The sequence below is a fragment of the Chrysochloris asiatica genome, unplaced genomic scaffold (assembly GCF_000296735.1).
Source record: "Chrysochloris asiatica unplaced genomic scaffold, ChrAsi1.0 scaffold00174, whole genome shotgun sequence".
Classification (NCBI taxonomy): domain Eukaryota; kingdom Metazoa; phylum Chordata; class Mammalia; order Afrosoricida; family Chrysochloridae; genus Chrysochloris; species Chrysochloris asiatica.
The window spans coordinates 3,958,366-3,972,811 of NW_006408692.1; the positions used below are offsets into that span (position 1 = coordinate 3,958,366).

Below are 14,446 nucleotides of genomic sequence, written 5' to 3' on the forward strand. Positions count from 1 at the left end.
GAATTTCTTTCAGAGATCTTGTTTTTGGTGGGCTTATGGGGTCATCCTTTTAAAAATTGTCAGAATTTATATTTTCGTTTTGAGTCTGTTAATTCAGTAAGTACTGAGTGTCCACTTACGCATCCATTGGGAATACTAAGGTGGTAACTCATGGTCTAAAAGAAAAGATTAATAATTTCAATTTGGTGGATTAAATGAATAGTAATATGTACTTGTGGAAAGATAAAAATGATTAATTCTCCCTTGAGAGGTCAGGGAAGGAAAGTCTGTAGGAAGAATTTAGTTGAAGTAGGTTAAGTATGGACTCTTAAGAAAAAAATTCTTATTTAAATGAAATTATTACCTTATTATTAACTTTTTTTTTTTTTTTTTTAGTTTCACTGTTTTAATCATGTGTTTAGCTGATGATAGTGAACTTTTTCTTCTCTTTCCACAGATAGAGCCAGTTTGATTCCTGTACATTACATTTGGTGAGGTCCTCATGTATGTTGTTGTTGTGGTTAGGTGCCATTGAGTCGGTACCAACTCATAGTGACCTTATGTACAGCAGAACGTAACACTTCCAGATCCTGGGCCAGCCTCACTGCTGTTGCCACGCTTGAGTCCATTGATGTTGCAACTGGGCCAATCCATTTCGTTGGGGTCTTCTTCTTATTCTCTGACCCTCCACCTTACCAACATGATATCCTTCTCCAGCAACTGCTCCCTCCTGACAATATGTCCGTATAAGAGACAAAGTTTGGCCATTTTGTCCTCCAAGAAGCACTCTGGCTGCACTTCTTCCAAAACAGATCTATTGGTTTTTTTGGCAGCCCATGGCACTTTCAATATTCTCCTCCAACACCATCACTCAAAAGCATCAATTCTACGGTCTTCCTTATTCACTGTCCAGCTTTCGCATGCATATGAGGTTATTGAAAATACTATGACTTGAGTCAGGCGCACCTTAGTCCTCAAGCTGACATCTCTGCTCTTCAACACTTTAAAAAGACCTTGTGTAGCAGATTTGCCTAATGCAATATGTCATTTGATCTCTTGACTGCTGCTTCCATGACTATTGATAGTTGATCCAAGAAGAATGAAGTCCTTGACAACTTCAATCTTTCTGTTTTGATAAGAATGTTGTTATGTTGGTCCAGTGGTGAGGATTTTTGTTTTCTTGACATTGAGATGTAATCCATACCGAAGGCTGTGCTCTTTGATCTTCATCAGTAAATGTTTTAAGTCCTCTTCACTTTCAGCAAGCAAGGTTATGTCATCTGCATATTTCAGGTGGTTAATGAGTTTTCCTCCAATCCTAATGCCACGTTTTCCTTCATATAACCCAGCTTCGGATTATTTTCTCAGCATACAGGTAGAATAAGTATGGTAAAAGAATACAACCTTGTCACACACATTTCTTAATTTTAAACCATTCAGTGTACCCATGTTCTATTCAAACAACTGCCTCTTGGTCCAGGTACAGATTCTCCATGAACACAATTAAGTGTTCCGGAATACTCATACTTCTCAATGTTGCATAGCTTGTCATGATCCACACAATTGAAAGCCTTTGTGTAGTCAATAAAGCAGAAGTAAACATCTTTCTGATATTCTCTGCTTTCAGCCAAGATCCATTGGACATCAGCAATGATGTCCCTCGTTCCATGGCCTCTTCTGAATCCAGCATGAAACTCTGGAAGTTCTCTGTCAATGTACACTTGCAGCCGTTTCTGTATTTACTTTTGTAAAGCTTTACTCGCATGGGATATCAAAGAGATTGTCCGCATTCCATTGGGTCACTTCTCTGGAATGGGCACAAATACGGATCTCTTCCAATCAGTCTGCCAGATAGTTGTCTTCCAAGCTTCTTGGCATAGTGCCTCCTGTGCTACCTCACTTTCTGGAATGATGTCAATTTTTATTCCATCAATTCCTGGTGCCTTGTTCTTTGCCAATTCCTTCAGTGCACCTTGGACTTTTCTCCTTTAGTATCATTGGCTCTTGAACATATGCTACCTCTTGAAATGGTTGAACATGAACCATTTCCTTTTGGTACAGTGACTGTGTATTCCTTCCATCTTTTGATGCTTTCTGCATCATTCAATAATATGCCCAGAGAATCTTTCAATAACGAAAGTCAAGGTTTTAATTTTTTCTTCAGTTCTCCCAGCTTGAGAAATGCTGAGTGTGTTCTTCCTTTTTGGTTGTCTGATTCCAGATTTACACATTTTGTTGTAATATTTGGCTTTATCTTCTCGAGCTGATCTTTGAAATTTGCTGTTCAGCTCTTGGACCACCTCATTTCTTCCATTTGTTTTAGCATCTGTACACTGGGGAACAAGTTTCAGTGTCTCTTCTGACATCCCTTTGAACTTTTCCTTCTTTCCTGTCTTCTTAATGATTTTTTGCTTTCTTCCTCTATGATATTCTTGATGTCATCCCGCATCTCTTTTGGTCTTCGGACTTTAGTGTTTAATGTATCAAATCTGTTCTTCAGATGATCTATAAATTCAGGTGGGATATATTCAAGGTCATACTTTGGCTCTTGTGGACTTGTTTTCATTTTCTTCAATTTCATTTTGAATTTGCGTATGCGTAATTGGTGGTCTGTTCCACAGTCTGCCCCTGGCCTTGTTTTGACTGATATGGAGATTTTCCATCTTCTCTTTCCGCAGATGTAGTCAATTTGATTTCTATGTATTCCATCTGGTGAGGTCCATGTGTATAGTTATCTCTTATGCTGCCTAAAGAAGATATTTGAAATGAACAAATCATTGATTTTTCAGAATTCTATTATGTGATCTCCAGCATCATTTCTATCACCAAGTATTTTCCAACTACTGATCCTTCCTGTTTGCTCCAAACCTTTGCATTCCAATCACCAATAATGATCAATACATCTTGATTGCATGTTTGATCAATTTCAGATTGAAGAAGTTGGTAGAATTCTTCTATTTCATCCTCACTGGCTTTAGTGATTGTTGCGTAAATTTGAAAAATAGTGGTATTAACTGGTCTTCCCTGTAGGCACATGGATATTATCCTATCACTGACAGTGTTGCACCTCATGACTCATCTGGATATATTCTTTTTGCCAGTGAATGCAACACAATTCCTCTTCAATTTGTCATTCCCTGCATCGTAAACCATGTGGTCATCAGATTCAAAATGGCCAATTCCAGTCCATTTCAGCTCACTAATGCCTAAGATATCGATGTTTATTAGTTCTATTTAATTTTTGATAACTTCCAATTTTCTCAGATTCATACTTTGTACATTCCATGTTCCTATTTTCAGTGGATGTTTATAGCTGTTTTTCTTCATTTTGAGTTGTGCCCCACCAACAAATGAAGGTCCCGTGGGCTTTTTCCCACGGGTTTTTCTCCATTGGTGTCATCACAGTCAAGTCTACTTTGAGGAGGCAGCTCTTCCGCAGTCACATTTGAGTGCCTTCCAACCTGAGGGGTTTATTTTCCACCACTATATCTGACAGTGTTTCTCTGCTCTTCCTAAGGTTTTCAGTGACTATTCGAAAGTAGGTCATTATTCCTTCCTTGTCTGTCTTCATCTGGAAGCTCATCCTGGAACCTGTCCACCATGGGTGACACCCTGCTGGTATTTAAAATACCGGTGGCATAGCTTTGAGAATCACAGCAACTCACAAGACACCACAGTACAACAAACTGACAGATGAGTGGTGGTCTACGTGTATAGTTGACCTTTTTGACGGGTAAGTCATCGCTCTTGCAGAATTCTATCATGTGATCTCAAGCATGATTTCTATCACCAAAGCCATACTTTCCAATTACCAATCATTTGTTTCCAACTTTTGCATTCCAGCCACCAATAATGCTCAGTGCATCTTGATTGCATGTTTAATCAATTTCAGACTGAAGAAGTTGGTAGAATTTTTCAATTTCAACATGATTGGCTGTTGTGATTCTTATGTAATTTTGAATACTAGGGCATAAACTGGTTTCTCTTGTTAAGTTCCTTCCAGTTGTTTCCTAGTCATAGCAACCCTATGTACAACAGAACATAACACCACCCAGCCCTGTGCAATTCTCACATTTGCTGCTACTCTTGATCTCATTGTTGCTGCCACTGTGCCATTCCATCTCGCAAGGGGTCTCCCTTTATTTTCTGATATCCCTCCACTTTATCAGGAGTCCTGGTGTGCTGTGGGCTGATGCGTCAGACTGCAAAGTCATTTGAACTGCAAGGTTGGTGGTTAAAGCTCACCAGCTATTCCTTGGAAACCCTATACAAGGTCACTCACAATGGGTAGAGACGACTCCACAGCACTTAACAACAACCGCTTTACCAAGCATGATGTCCTTCTCCAGGGACTGGTGTTTCCTGATAATATGTCTGTATTATGAGATATGATGTATGGCCATCTGGACTTCCAAGGAGCATTCTTGTACTTCTTCCAACACAGATTTGTTCTGGCAGTCCATTGTTGTGTACCGTTGAGTTAGTTCTGACCCATAGTGACCCTATATAGGGTTTTCGAGGAGCAGGTTGTGAGCTTGAACTGCCAACCTTGCGGTTCTGAACACTTTGAAGAGGTCTTGTGCAGCAGCAGATTTGCCTAATGAAATATGTCATGTAATTTCCTGACTGCTGCTTCTGTGGGTATTCATGGTGGATTCAAGCAAAACGATGTCTTTCACAACTTCAGTCTCTTCTCCATTTATCATCATGTGATTGGTCCAGTGGTGAAGATTTTTGTTTTCTTTACAATGAGGTGCAACCCATACTGAGAGCTGTGGTCTTTGATACTCATCAGTAAGTATTTTAAGTCCTCTTCAGTTTCAGCAAGCAAAGTTGTAACATCTGCATGTCACAGGTTGTTAACATCCTCCAATCCTGATGCCACATTCTTTATATAATCCAGGTTCTTGGATTATTTCCTCAGCACACAGATTAAATAAGAATGGTGAAAGAATATAACTCTCACGCACACCTTTTCTGATGTTAAACCATATGGTGTTCCCTTGTTCTGTTTGAATGACTGTCTATGTACAGGTTAAGTGTTCTGGAATACTCATTCTCTGCAGTGTTCATAGCTTGTCAGGATCCACATAGTTGAAAGCTTTTGCATAGTCAATAGAGCACAGGTAAACATCTTTCTCGTATTTTCTGCTTTCAGACAAGATCCATCTGACATCAGCAATGATATCCCTTGTTCCACATCTGAATCTGAATCTGTCTTGAACCTCTGGCAGTTCCTTGTCAATGTATTGTTGCAGCTGTTTTTGAATTATCGTTAGCAAAATTTTTCTTGCAGGTGATGTTAATGATATTGTCTTATGATTTTCACATTCTGTTGGTTTACCTTTCTTTGGAATGTGCATAAATATGGATCTCTTCTGATCAGTTGGCCAGGCTGTGTCTTCCAAATTTCTTGGCATAGAAGAGTGAGTGCCTCCAGTGCTTCCTCTGTTTGTTGAAAGGTTTCAGTTTGTATTCATTCCATCAATTCCCAAAGCATTGCTCTTTGCCAATGCCTTCAGTGTACCTTGGACTCCTTCCTTCAGGATCATTGATTGACTCTTGATCATAAGCTACCTCTTGATATGGTTGAACAGAAATCATTTATTTTTGATACAGTGACTTTATGTATTCCTTACATCATTTTTTAAGGTTTTTATTGTGGATTGAGCGAAAGTTTACAGGGCAGATCATCAGTTTTACATTCAATAAATCATATACCTTGTTCCATTACAATGATTGTAATCTCCTCCATGTACCATCAGTTAACAATATTACTCTCTATCCACTTTAGCTTTTAAAGAAAACACTCAGGCATATATAATAATTTACATTTCCAAAGGGCACATTCTGCAAGTCTGCCTCCTGGCTGCCAGCTGTCAGTCTCTCTCTTCCCATGAATCTAGAGTCCTCAGCCATTCCCCTCTCCATGCTCCCATTTCTGCCTCCTCTGGCATCGTTGCTTCTCTGGATAAGGTCCCTCATTCTGCTTGTGCTCTTCTCCCTTGATGGTCCTGGGATCCTCTGTTTCTGTACTGTAAGATTAACCACTCCCCCTTTTTTGTTACAAAGCTTCTACATTTACAACTGTGGCAGTCGCAATTAGTCATGATAAAAATTATTCAGAATAGACTCATACGAATCTTATCCCCATCTCTTTTTACCAGACTCATCTAGACATGATGAAATCTATTCACTGGGGACTCTTTCTTTCCCCCCATACACTTAAACCAAGCTCTCTCTTGAAATCTTGTAAGCCAGTTGCTTTGTACCTTTATCACCCCCTCATTTTAGGTAGCCAGTGTCTCTGAGTTGCCCATCCCTATCTGCCCTGTGTACAGAGGGGATAGCATTGATACTTGAGGTGAAGACTTCTTCCCTCTCTGTTGGTATTTAGAGTTACTACCTCCATGAATATAGGTCAGGATCATCAAATTGTAGCAATTTACCCTTGTTTCCTTATCAAAAAAAAAATTTTTTTTTTTTGTAATCTTCCTCTAGTCGGGTTCTGATTATCAAGCCATTGAGGCTAGGTCAAATGGGTACTGTTGGCAAGTTTGGGTGTTCTTCTGCATCTTCCTTCACTTCATATCAGCTGAATGCTTCACTCTCAGCTCTAGCGTTCTGTGGCTCTGTCCTTGTCCATTGACCCAACTGTCCTCAGGTCTCATTACACTTTGAACCAACCAGCTCTTCCTTTTCTCTCTCTCATCTCCAGGTCCATGGGAGTCAATGGACACTGGTTGAACTCAGCCCATTTCTTCATTGCTGCCTTTCCCTCTCTTCCACTCACCAGTAGACCAATGTGGTCACCAGCAAACTTACATGCCTGTTTTTGTGTTCCCTTTGAGTTTTAATCTTGGAGGGGAGTTTGTCCTGAAGGAACTTGATTGCTTGACTTGATGGCTTCCTGGAGAACAGCTTGCTTTTCTTGTAGTAGCCAGTCATGTTGACAGTTTTGTTTTGGGTTTTATCTGATGATGTTCCTTTGAAAATATATCTTCTGTCACTGTAGCTGCTCCAGGCTGGTCTGCTTGTCTTTGCTAGTGGGAATGTCCCACCTCAGAACATTCTGGTTGAGACTCAGGATTCCACCTAAGGTCCTATACTCTGCAAAGGCTTTGCAAGAGGCCTATTTCACTGCACAAGTTCTAGAACCCCTTTTAAGTATTCCAATCAGTTATAGGCTGAAGAAGGACTTACACGTTTTCTGTAATCCTGTTTCCCAACATTCCTTTCTATCCCACTCAAGTGTCTATTTTACAATAGTATGCAAGGGAAACTAATATTCATAAGACAGTCAAGCATTTTAGTATTATTTCCCCTCTTCAAGCTTTGTCTAGATCCCTGTATCACGTTCCCCTGTTGTTCCAAGGTTGAGCATGCATCACTATTTACCTCTGTCCCACTTAGGCCATGCAAACCTTTCTCAGTGTTTCCTTATCTGTCTTGTTCTTCTGCCTCCTCCCCTTCTTGTTATGCCCTCCCCAACACTTTAACCAAACCCCCCACCCCAACCTCACTGTTGTGGTTACCTTATATTTCATGAACTCTTCTCTCCATTTAAGACAGTCTATTTTATCCTGTAATCTACCTGACCTTCCCACCACCTGGATCTCTGTTCTTCTGTGTTTACCTTCTTTCACATTGTATTTGTTTTGATCATAGACTGACCTTCCAGATCCTCTGTTCTTATCATTTTATTCTGTTCTTGACTCTTCCATTTGTTGATTGAGTTCAGGGTGGTGCTGCTACGTATGTCATTCTGTAGTTGCCTGTTCTTGTTGGTTCTCAGTCCACAGAACTTCCTTTGGGATGTTTTTCATAGCAGGGTTGGCTTTGGCAAAATCCTTTAGCTTCTGCTTATCCTGGAATGTTTTGATTACACCATTGTATTTGAGTAATAGCTCTGCTGGGTAGAAGATTCGTGGTTGCAATTTTTTTCTTTCAGGATCTTATATATGTTTCCCCATTGCCTTCTTGCCTGCGTGGATTCTGTTGAAAGATCCGAGCTTAATCTGATTTGCTTGACTTTGTATGTTACACTTCTCTTTTCCCTAGCTGCTTTCAGGATTCTGTCCTTGTCTTTGATTTTGGAGAGCTTGATTATTATATGTCTTGGTGATTTTCTTTTATGGTCTGTCCTTCCTGGGGTTCCTTAAGCTTCTTAAATGCTTATCTTTTTGCTTTTCAGGATGTTAGGAAAATTTCTTCCAGAGGTTATTCAACTGTCGCTTCTGTGGACTTGTGTGATTCTAAATGTTCTGAAATGCTGATAATTCTTAAGTTATTCCTCTTCATGTTGTCCAACATGAATCTTAGGCCTTCTTCAGATTCTTTTGTCCTTTTTTGTCTTTGCTCTTCTTAGTAGTGTTGAGATCTTTATCTTCTTGCTCACTAGTTCTGGCTTCTATCTCTTCACTTCTATCTCTATCACCCTTTCAGTGTATTGTCCATTTCTGATATTCTATTATTAATCATTTGGACCTCTTTGTGTAGGTTTTGAATTATTTCCAATGCTGTATTTATCTTATTTGATTGTACCTGTAGTGCTTTCCTGACTTCTTCCTTATTTTTCTCAACTCCATGGTATAGTGTTTTGATAAATTTTATAGTCATTTTTCTGAATTCCTTCTCAGGCATTTCCAAAGCCTGCCCATATTCCAATATGGAGTGCAGGTCTACTTCCAGCTCATTTGCCTCAGTCACTTTATCTCGTTTCTGGACATGTGCTGATATGGTCATCTGTTTCTGTTTTTGGGGCATATTCAGGAGTTATCTGTGACCTTAAAATTGGATGGGTGTGTATTTTGGTATTTTTTATGCTTTCTGATTGCCTCCAGGTAGATTTGATCAGGAAATGGGGTTCCCTTTTCAGTCTTCTTCCTGAGAAATTTCAAGATGCCACGTTTCATTGTTGTGACATAACTCAGGATTTAATTTTTGCCCTATTTCCTTTTTAGTCTTCCTGCCCCACTCCACAATCCCCATTCAGGTCTTTTTTTCTAGTTATAAAAAAGTTTAGGGTCAGCTGTGGTCATTTTGCACTGTCATTTGGTTTTAAGTGGAAACTGTCACTTTAAATTTCTAGGACATATGTGCACATGTGTCGTTGAACACTCCAGGGTTGCGGGTGGGGTGTCCAATCACTCAGGCATCACCCCTAGTCACCAGAATGGAGGTGCACAGACAGCGAGAGACCAGTGAACAGATACAAAAAAAAAAAAAAAAGAATGTCCACACCTTTATCTCTGTGGTTCTGTCAGGCATCTGTGGCTGCTGTGATCATTCTCCCACTTGGTCTCTTCCACAATGGTGGCTCTGAGAGCAGCTGAGCGTCTTGAATTAGAAAGCAATAGATTTCTTGTTTCTGCTAGAAATTCCCCTAGCTGTAAGCCCTCTAACCTTCTAAATATTCCTTTATATGTGGTCTGAGTTCTGGCACGATCCCCTGAGCCTGCTTGGTCCAGTATTCTGTGTAGTTGTTGACAGAGCTCCTTACTGCACTTCCACCCTATCTGCCATCTTATTTGTTCTCTCCTTCCATCTTCTTTTGATGCTTTCTCCATCATTCAATATTTTGCGGAAAGAATCCTTCAGTATTGCAAGTCAAGTTGTGATTATTTTCCTCAGTTCTTTCAAGTTGAGAATGCTGAGTGTGTTCTCCTTTTTGACTTTCTAACTCTAGATCTTGGTACATTTCATTATAATAGTTGACTTTTTCTTCTCCATCTGCACTTTGAAATGTTCTGTTCAGCTATTGTACCTCCTGATTTCTTCCATTTGCTTTAGCATCTCTGTGCTGGAGAGCAAGTTTCAGTCTTGCCTGACATCCATTTTGGCCTTTCCTTCCTTGTCGTCTTAATGACCTTTTGCTTTTTTCCTGTATGATGTTCTTGATGTCATACCACAACTCCTCTGTTCTGTCACTATTGTCTACTGCATCAATTCTGTTCTTGAGATGATCTCTAAATTCAGTTGGGGTATGTCCAAGGTCATATTTTGGCTCTTGTAGACTTGTTTGAATTTTCTTCAGCTTCAGCTTCAATTTGCATATTAGCAGTTGATGGTCTCTTCTACTGTCTTCCCTTGGCCTTTTTTTCACTGATGATATCAAGCTTTTCTACTATCTCTTTCCACACATGTAGTCAGTTTGATTCCTGTGTATTCCATCTGGTGAAGTCCTTGTGTACAACTGTTTTTTATGTTGTTTAAAAAAGTATTTGTAATTAATAAGTCATTAGTCTTGAAAAATTCTATCATGTGATTTCCAGCATCATTTCCATCATCAAGGTCATATTTTTCAACTACTGATTCTTCTTTGTTTCCAATCACCAGTAATTATTAATACATTTCAGTTATTAATGGATGTTGCAGCTGTTTCTCCTCGTTTTGAATTTTGGTCCATCAGCAAGTGAAGGTCCTCAAGGTTTTACTCCATTTGCATCATCCCAGTCAACTATTTTGAGGTGGCAGTTCTTCCCTAGTCATGTTTTGGGTGCCTCCCTATCTGAGGGGCTCATCCTCCAGCTCTATATCTGACAATATTCTGATGCTCTTCATAGTGTTTCAGTATTCAATATTCTGGTGCTGATAGTGTTTCACTGCTTTTCATATAGTTTTCAGTGTCTAAACATTTGCAAGTAGACCACCTATCCTTCTGAGTTTGTCTTCGTCTGGAAGCTCAGCTGAAACCTATCCACTATGGACATCCCTGCTGGTATTTAAAATACCTATGGCATCGCTTCCAGTATCACAACAACACTCAAGCCACCACAGTAGGACAAACTGACATACCAGTGGTACCTCTAGGTGGGTTTTAATCTGCCAGTTTTTTAGTTAGCAGTCCAGTGCTTAACCATTTTTGGCAACCAAGGACTATTGGATGTTAAGTAAGGTTTTATTGTGGTTTTTATATGTGTCTGATGACTAATGCTGTTGAGTATCTTTTCATGTATTGGTTTGTCATTTGTATATCTTTAGTGTAATGTCTATTCAAGTCCTTTGCCCATGCTTTGATTGAGTTGTCTTTTTATATTGAAATGTAGGGATTCTTTATATATTCTGGATATTAAACCCTTACTAGTTATATGGTCAAAAGAACCAATAGATCTGTTTTGGAAGAAGTGCAGCCAGAGTGCTCCTTGGAGGCCAGGATGGCTAAGCTATGTCTCTCCTACTTTGGACATGTAGTCAGGAGGAAACAATCGTTGGAGAAGGATGTCATGCTGGTAGGGTAGAGGGTCAGAGAAAGAGAGGAAGACCTCCAACGAGATGGATCGGCCAGGTGGCATCATTGATGGACTCGGGGGTGGCAGCGGTGGTGAGGTTGGCCCAGGATCGAGCATTGTTTCGTTCTGCTGTGCATGGGGTCGCTATGAGTCGGTTCCGACTCGATGGCACCTGACAACAACAACAACAAGTTATATGGTTGGAGTCTTGATGTGCTATGGGTTAATGCACTGGACTGCACGGTCATTTTGAACTTCAAAGTCAGTGGTTCAAGCTCACCGGCCACTCCTTGAAAACCCTATACAGAGTAGCTATGGGTCTGAACCGACTCGACAGCACTTAACAGTAACAGTTATATGGTTACCAAACATTTTTTCCCAATCTGTATTTTGTCTCATCATTTTTTTGATAAAGTCCTTTGATGCACAAAAGTTTTCAATTGTGTTCAAGTCCAATTCATCAGTTTTGTCTTTTGTTGCTGATACTTTTGGTATCAATGCCATGAATCTTTCATCTGAAACTGTGTCCTGAAGTATTGCTTCTATGTTTTATTCTTAAAGTTTTATGGTATTAGTTCTTATTTAGGTCTTTGATCCGTTTTAAGCTGGTGTGAGATGTGTCCAACTTCATTCTTTTGTAAATGAAGATCCGTTTGTTCCGTGCCCTAGCACCATTGATTAAAGAAATGATTCATTCCCTATTGGATGAGCTTAGTACCCTTGTTGAAAATCATTTGACTTATAGATGGACAGATTCATTTCTGGACATGGTACATATGAGTTGGAATCGACTTGATGGCAGTGGTTTAGTTTGATTTTGGTGCTTCAAAACTTTTCCAAGTTTTTACAGCACAGCCTATGAGAGCTGGAACTCAAGGGGACTACCTTGTTTTTCTGGGGCCTTGGCAAGTTTCCCACCTTTTACATGGTATAGTGTTACCACTTTTCTGTCATTCTCTAGTAATAGAAAATACTTGAGCTGTCTTTCTCAGAGAGGTTTCTGCCTTATATGGGTTCTAATCGTCCCAGGTTTTATTGTACTTACCTCAGTAGGTTGGCTGGTTGTGAGAACACCGTAAACTAACACTCACTGAGTGGTGGTTACTACTATGATTGGCGCCATTGTCTACACTGGCTTTGCAGATCACCCATGAGGCTGTCTTCCTGGAACATGTGAGGAGGTTTCACAAAGTTTGTGGAAAATGGAATGAGAATATAATGGATTTTTTCCAACAACTTTTTGAAGTCCCTTCATATTTCAGACCTTGACCCAAAATAAGTGGAAAAGGGCTTCTTACTCAAAAGTGGGGCTCACAGAGAAAGTAGACCACCATTTGACTCATTTTAAATGAGCCAGAGGGCCCAACTGAAGCTGTGAGCAAGAAAGGTTATTGTACTGAAGGTCAGCCTGGGCAAGTAGCTGTGTTAGGCATTTCGGTTTTACTCCACGAAGCACCATGCACTCTGACATAGCTGGACCCATGAACAGCAAAGCACAAACCTTTTTCTTTGGTTGTGCTACTGCTCTCTCCAGAGCTGCTTTCAGCCGTTCTTCCTGGTGTTTTTGTTTTTCTTTCATTTTTTCTTCACGCAACCTGTTTACAAGAGAAGAAAGACATTCTTGTAATATAACTATAAATCTGTTAGAAAGTGAAAAAGATCTACATCATTACCATTTGATAGTGAACTAGTTTAATATTGTAAGATCTTCCAAAAGGTTGAGTGAAAATATCACTTTGTCTTTACACATAACTATGGTGATTGAATGTTGTTGTTGTTGTTAAGTGCTGTTGAGTCGGTTCCGACTCATAGCGACCCTATATAAGGCTTCGAGAAGCGCTGATGAGCTTGACCTGCCCACCTTGTGGTCCAAACTGACCTTGCAGTCCAACGTATTAACGTGTAGTGCCACAAATCTCAGCAATAAGTTCTATTTGTGTTGAAATAGGAAGAAATTTCATTTCACTATTTTGACAAGAAATAAAATCTACGTACATCTTGGTCTAAAGTGAGTACCTCAGAGAAGACTTATTGTCAGTCTAATTACAGCCAGCATGTCACAATATAGATTATATAATGGTCACTTGGATTAATTTTCATTTATTTCTCCCCTTTAAAACCTTTTTATTGAAGTTAACATACACAGAGAAAAGTACATAAATCATACGTGCATAGATTTTTTAATTACCATAAAAGTGCACTTTCCAGTTAATCTATGACTGATAGCCTCAAATTAAAACCAAGAAATGCTAGCTGTCTTTTTCTCAGAAGGAATGAAAATCAATGAAACAGATTTAGAGTGAGTTTGTTGGTGTTGTTTTTGTTAGGTGCCATTGAGTCGTTGGGCTCAGTTTTATTAGCTGTGTAACCTTAAACAAGTTTCTTCTCCCTGAGCTTTAATTTCTTTATCTATGAAATGAGTAAAATCATTAATATACTACTTTAGGGTTGTTGTGTGGATAAAATTATACAAACTGTTTCGTACAAGGCCTGACATAAAATAGGTACACTGTTTAAGTGCTGTCAAGTTGGTTCTGACTCATAGCGACCCTGTAATAGGGCTTCCAGGAGGAACTGGTGAGTTTGAACCACCAACCTTGTGGTTTAATAAGTAATAGCTATTTTATGGGGTGAGGTACCATAGGATAAGAACTTTACCTCAAGGTCGGTTTGAACTGCAAGGTCTCATCTGCCTCCTCAGAATTAAGAGCCCTTCTTTGGCTCTTGTGCTCAATATAGAGTCACTGGGAGTTGAAGCTGACTGGATGGCACTTAACAAACAACATAGAAGTATACCATTATCTATTAAGGATGGAAATAACCTTGAGTCTTTGTATGTAAAATAGATCTGGTACCTGTTGAACTTCAGTGGATTCCAACTCATAATGACCATGTAGGACACTGTAGACCTGCCCCGTAGGGGTTCCAAGGCTGTAACTCTTTGAAGAGGCAGAAAGCCTCATCTTTCTCCCAAGAAGCAGCTTGTGGAATCGATCTTGTAGTTTACAGTTCAGTGCTTATCCTACAGAGTCACTGTGCTCCCATAGATGCTATTTTAGTTGTCCCTAAATAAAGGCTTTCTGCTCCCGTAAAGATTTACAGCCTCGGAAACCCTGTACAGGGTCGCTATGGGTCGGCACCGACTCGACGGCACTTAACAACAACAACAAATAATGGAGAAGTCAACTAAAATGATCTTTTCAGTGGAAATGATAAATAATTGGAATGGTATGTCA

The 14,446-nt window shown here is 39.7% G+C and overlaps 1 protein-coding gene across 1 annotated transcript in view; it reads right to left on the reverse strand.

The window, feature by feature from the left end:
* The window catches only part of CCDC38 (coiled-coil domain containing 38), a 100,939-nt gene that overhangs the window by 908 nt on the left and 85,585 nt on the right, over positions 1-14,446 (reverse strand). Inside the window, exon 15 of the mRNA XM_006871815.1 lies at positions 12,712-12,805. Within this exon, the coding sequence (XP_006871877.1) occupies positions 12,712-12,805 (94 nt within the window). The remainder of the gene's footprint in view (positions 1-12,711; positions 12,806-14,446) is intronic.